Source organism: Epinephelus moara, chromosome 24 (genome assembly GCF_006386435.1).
Source record: "Epinephelus moara isolate mb chromosome 24, YSFRI_EMoa_1.0, whole genome shotgun sequence".
Classification (NCBI taxonomy): Eukaryota; Metazoa; Chordata; class Actinopteri; order Perciformes; family Serranidae; genus Epinephelus; species Epinephelus moara.
In genome coordinates this window covers 44,244,903-44,250,097 of record NC_065529.1, presented here as the reverse complement: position 1 = coordinate 44,250,097, position 5,195 = coordinate 44,244,903, and the positions used below count along the sequence as shown (strand labels likewise).

The 5,195-nt window shown below is 41.7% G+C and overlaps 1 protein-coding gene across 1 annotated transcript; it reads right to left on the bottom strand.

Moving 5' to 3' along the window:
• Nucleotides 1-1,097: 1,097 nt before the first annotated feature.
• Nucleotides 1,098-2,621, bottom strand: LOC126385591 (zinc finger and SCAN domain-containing protein 12-like). Its single transcript, XM_050037392.1, has 2 exons — nt 2,312-2,621; nt 1,098-2,208 (listed from the first exon to the last, which is right to left on the bottom strand). Exons 1-2 carry the CDS (start codon nt 2,481-2,483, stop codon nt 1,550-1,552), a joined length of 831 nt encoding a protein of 276 aa, XP_049893349.1. The 5' UTR covers nt 2,484-2,621; the 3' UTR covers nt 1,098-1,549.
• Nucleotides 2,622-5,195: the final 2,574 nt, after the last annotated feature.

Genomic DNA, 5,195 nt, shown 5'->3' with positions numbered 1-5,195 from the left:
AGTACTGAGCTTATTATACTATATACTAACTAAAGTCTTTTCCACATCATTACTTACTCTAATTAAAGAATCTACTGTTGATCGCCCTTTTTGAATTCTATTTCTAAAATTACTCGATCTTTTTGATCCAAAACATGTGATAATCTATAGATGATTATCTTTTACGTCCATTTGCACAAATGAGAAGTCAACGCCATTCTGCTCTTACAGTGTACATCAATGTCTGTGACAATATGGATGCTTCACACACATCTTCCCCCCAGCAGCACACAAGATCTATACAATCAGCACAGTCTCAAGATGTGCACCGTTGAACATTATGATGTCACAGTGAAGCTGACCATTGACCTTTTGGATATAAAATCTCTCCACTTCATCACTGCATCCTGTTAGACATTTGTGTGAAGATTTGTCATAATTAGTACAAGAATCCTTGAGTTATGGTCAGAAACATATTTTGTGAGGTCACAGTGACCTTGACTTTTAACTTTCGTCCATCAAAGTCTAATCTGTTTATTTCTCAGTCCAAGTGGACATTTGTGTCAAATTAAAAGAAATTCCCTCAAGGCCTTCTTGAGATATGGCTTTCTCGAAAATGAGACGAATTCAAGGTCACAGTGACCTTGATGTTTGACCACCAAAGTTTGTCATTTGAAGATTGATTTGAGATGCAGCTGTGTCAAGTTTTTCTAGTCATAAATCTGTGATAAACATTGTGTTTTGGTTAGGCACCTATTAAAACTTTAAAAGTTTAGTGTGAGGGTGCTTAAAGAACATTATTATCAAGTATACAATGGCCATTCCCATGTTCAATTATGTCTCATACGTTGTTGCAGCAGTTTATGGGTTGATAACATTTGTTTCCCTGATATAGTGCTACATTTAAGGTTTTTTTTTTAACCCTAGATAACTGATAAAAATGTCCAAACCAAATCTCTCCAAAGTACCACAAAAAACACCAAGACCTCAAGGAACAATGTAGAAAAATCCATGCTGTGAATTGGTGTCAAAAGTAAAAGCATAAAAGGTACATTTGCCTCTAAAATCTGGTGAAGTAGAACAGAATATGTAGCATCAAATGTTCAATATGAAGCAGCTCCACTGACAACACTTTATTTTTCAAAAAATTTGGAAGATAGACTGTTTCAAAGAACAACAGGATTATGAGTAAAACTGGGAGTTAGTTCAACAAAATGGCATTTTTAACAAATGTAGTTCTTCAACATATTGTGACCTCCTCTCAGTGGGCAATTTTACTTGATTCAGATAGAGAGCACGTCTCCGCAGGAGTTTCAGCTCTATGGTTTCTCCTGTGTTAACTGGTCCTCAGGTGTTTTTTAAAGTATGTGATCTGAGTAAAACTTTTCCCACAGGTGCTACAAACATGCAACACCTCACTTCTGTCAGTTCTTGTGTGTTTTGACCATGAACCAGAACTGAATCAGCTCCCACATATTTAACAAACACAAGACCACTTGTCTGTATGAGATCTTATATGCCTTGACAATTGTCACACATTCAAATGTCTCTTCCTGCAGGTCTTGCAAAGTTACAAAGTCTCACCTGTGTGGATTTTAAAATGCCTTTCCAACACGCGTATGTCGCTGAATCTTTTCCCACAAATCCTGCAAAGGTGCGGTTTCTCGCCTGTGTGAATTCTCATGTGGGCTGTCAAATGACTAGTCTGTCTGAAAGCTCTCCCACATGTTTTGCACGTAAACGGCTTCTCACCTGTGTGGATTCTCTGGTGTATTTTTAAGTTATACCTGTACAGAAAAGCTTTTCCACACGTGTCACATTTGTGAGATTTTTCATCTGTGTTGCTGTTGTTTTCATGATGTCCTCCCTTCTGATCTTGGCTCTCAGCTACATGAGAGTTGTGAGAGAGCAGCTGGTGCTCACTGGTTGGTATCACATAGCTTATAACTGGTATAATGACGACAGAGTCATTCTCTGCTGCACTTTGAGTGTCATCATGAATGAAGTCCAGAGTCTGAACTTCACTGTGCTCACTTTCCTCATCAGCAGGAGTCAACATAAAGCCATCAGTCTCCTGCTTCACTACAAGCTGCTCTCCCTCCTGACTGCTGCACACTTCCTCCTCTTCCTCTTTAATCTCTGGAGGCTCTGGCTCCTCTTGGTCCACACTGGACTTCCTCTCCTCAATACAGAGCTGCTGGTCCTTACAAAAATGTTGCTGTGGGAGATCTGGAGGGACATACAACAAAACGTACGGGATACTACTGTGATTGCAGAGCAAAAATAGGCCTACTGACATGCGAGTGAATTAGTATTTATTTTTCCTACACACCTGTCCTGTGTAACTTTATTTCAGGCTTCCAAACGATATCCAACAGTCTGCGCTGACGATCGATCTCTTCCTCGTACTCGATGATGGTTCTTTTAAAAACTCCCAATATTTCTTCAGCAGCAGCAGTTAGTCGCTCGTTGACAAACTCTCTCAAAGACTCAACTGAACACATTGTTGCCTAATTACATCTAACCCTTTATTATCGAAAACTAAACCATCATCCCGCCGCTAAATCCACACATCTGTGGAGCTAACGCTGCTAGCGCTTGTTTTGTTTACTTCCGGTGGATGTGTCACAGCATTAAAGTTCCGGCAGTGAAAGTGAGTATTTTTTTCCTTCCGCTCATCAACGGGTTCTTACTTCTTTTTCTCTAAGTTTATTGGCGGATCGCAAACAACTTTAAGGTGCATACCTTCACCTAGAGTGTATACAAAAGTGTGCAACATCATATGAATGTACCTTATGTCCTTAATTCTTCCCATTAACCCTGTGGCATTTCAGAAAGTATAAAAGTGCCTTCCTGGTCCTACCTCCTCTATTTCTCCCTCTGTTCCCTGTGACCACATGAAATTCCACCCCCACCTTGCCTCTAGGACTGTATCAATCAATCTTTCCCTTTCCTCCTCATCCATAGTGCAATGCAGTAAAATATATTTCCCATTTTCTTTAACTCAACAGTTCCCACAGTTTCTTTGTATATCTTTTTATGACTGATTTTTATGTTTTGGGATATACCCTTCCTTTCTGGTCTTCCTCCTACCTTTTTATTGTTTACTTCCGCTGAACGTGTCTCACTGTGTTCCAGCAATGAAAGTGAGGTTTTATTTTCTTTCTGCTCATCAGCAGGTTCTTACAGTAGCAAATATATGGTTTATCCTCAATTTCTCTCCCCACAGTGAACAATAAACAGATATCCAGAAAGGCCAGGTAGATGTAATATCACCTGTATTAAATGATGATTTGAACAAAAATTCTTTCCACTGTCAGTGTGGTTGTACAGCTCTCTTACTCTCTCCATGCTTTCAAAATGTTAGTAAATGTACAAAACATATCGATAACCACATCGTATTTAACAACCTCAATATGATTTTTAAATCTTGCCGATGTAGTGTCTGCCTCTCCTCCCCCACTGTCTAATAATCCCTTTGACCTTGTCAACTACTATAATGGCATACTCTCCTCCTGTCTTGCCCAGCTAGCTCCTCTCAAAACTAAAACTCTCATTCACATACTCAGCCCCCTGGTATACCTGAACTCAGCCTCAACCTCTGACCCAGTTCTCCCCCATCTCCCCAGTGGAGCTGGCCAAGTTGATGGCTGGAATGAAAAACTCCACCTGTGCTCTCAATCCCATTCCAAATAAATACAATACAAAAAAAATACCGGAAAGTGCTGTTGCCCACCTCTCCTCCAACGACCTGTTTGTACCATTTCAATCCGGCTTCCGCTCACAGTGTAGCACAGAAATCACCCTCTTCAAAGTCATTAACAACCACCTTCACACCTCAGACTCTGGCCACCTCTCCATCCTCATCCTTCTTGACCAGACAGCAGCCTTTGACACCATCAATCTCGCAATTCTCCTCTCCCGCCTCCAGTCCTCCCTCAGAATCACCGGTACTGCCCTGTCCTGGTCATACTTCACAAATCGACATCTGTTTATCAATATTAACAACTGCACTTCCTCCCTTGCTCCTCTGTCCCAAGGCGTCCCTCAGGCTTAGGTGCTTGGGCCTCTCCTATTCATCCTCTACATGCTCCCCCTTGGTAACACCATTCACAGCCATGGCCTCAACTTCCATTGCTACGCCGATGACAGCCATCACCACTGGAACTCACTCCACTCTGACCACCTGCCTCAATGACATAAAGTCCTGGATGCAAGCCAGCTACCTTAAACTGTAAAAAATCTGACATGATTATCATCAGTCCAAAACCCCTCGTCAAAACCACTCACAACTTCTGCCCCACCATTGATAACTCACTCTGTATTCAGCCCCATGCATCCGCAACCTCAGAGTTATTTTTGACAACAATCTCCCTTTCGAAAAACATGTCAATCAAATCACCAGCACTGCCTTCTTCCACCTAAGAAACATAGCTTATCTCAGCCCATCACTCTCCCCCTCTGCTGCTTAAACTCCAATCTATGCTTCCATCGCATCCAGAATGGACGACTGTTACAGTGTTCTTCATGGTACACCATCCAAAGTCCTAAATAAACTCTAATACATCCAGAACTCTGCTGCCCGTCTGCTCACCCATTCCTGCTGCCGCAATCACATCACCCCTGTCCCCCAGAACCTCCACTGGCTTCCTGTCCCACAACACAACCAATTCAAAGTCCTTCTCCTCGCTCATAAAGCCCTCCATATCCAGGCCCCTTCCTACCTCACTGACTGCTCCACCGCCATACTCTTTCCCGCAGCCTCCGCTCATCTGATACCAACCTCCTGGCTCCATCAGTCAGGATCAAGCACCAGACCTGGGGCGACAGAGCCTCCTCCATGGCTGCCTCCTCCCTCTGGAACTCTCTCCCCAAACACATTCAAGACTGCACTGACCTGTCCCAGTTCAAGTCACTCATTAAATCTCATCTTTTCGAATTGGTTATTAATGTGAATGACACTGTGCGTATTTTACTGTACTCTATTTCATCATCATTTTAAATGGACGTAAAGTGTCTATGTACCATGAAAAGTGCTCTATGAAATAAAATGTATCATTATTATTAATATTGAATTTAAAAATTCCAGTCAGCAGTAAGTAACTTTAGCTGTCAAGTAAATCTAGTGGCCAAAAAGACAATTTTCATGTGAAGTAGAAAAATGTGTAGCACAAAAGGAAAGTAATCACTGAATACCTCAAACTTGATCATGTTTT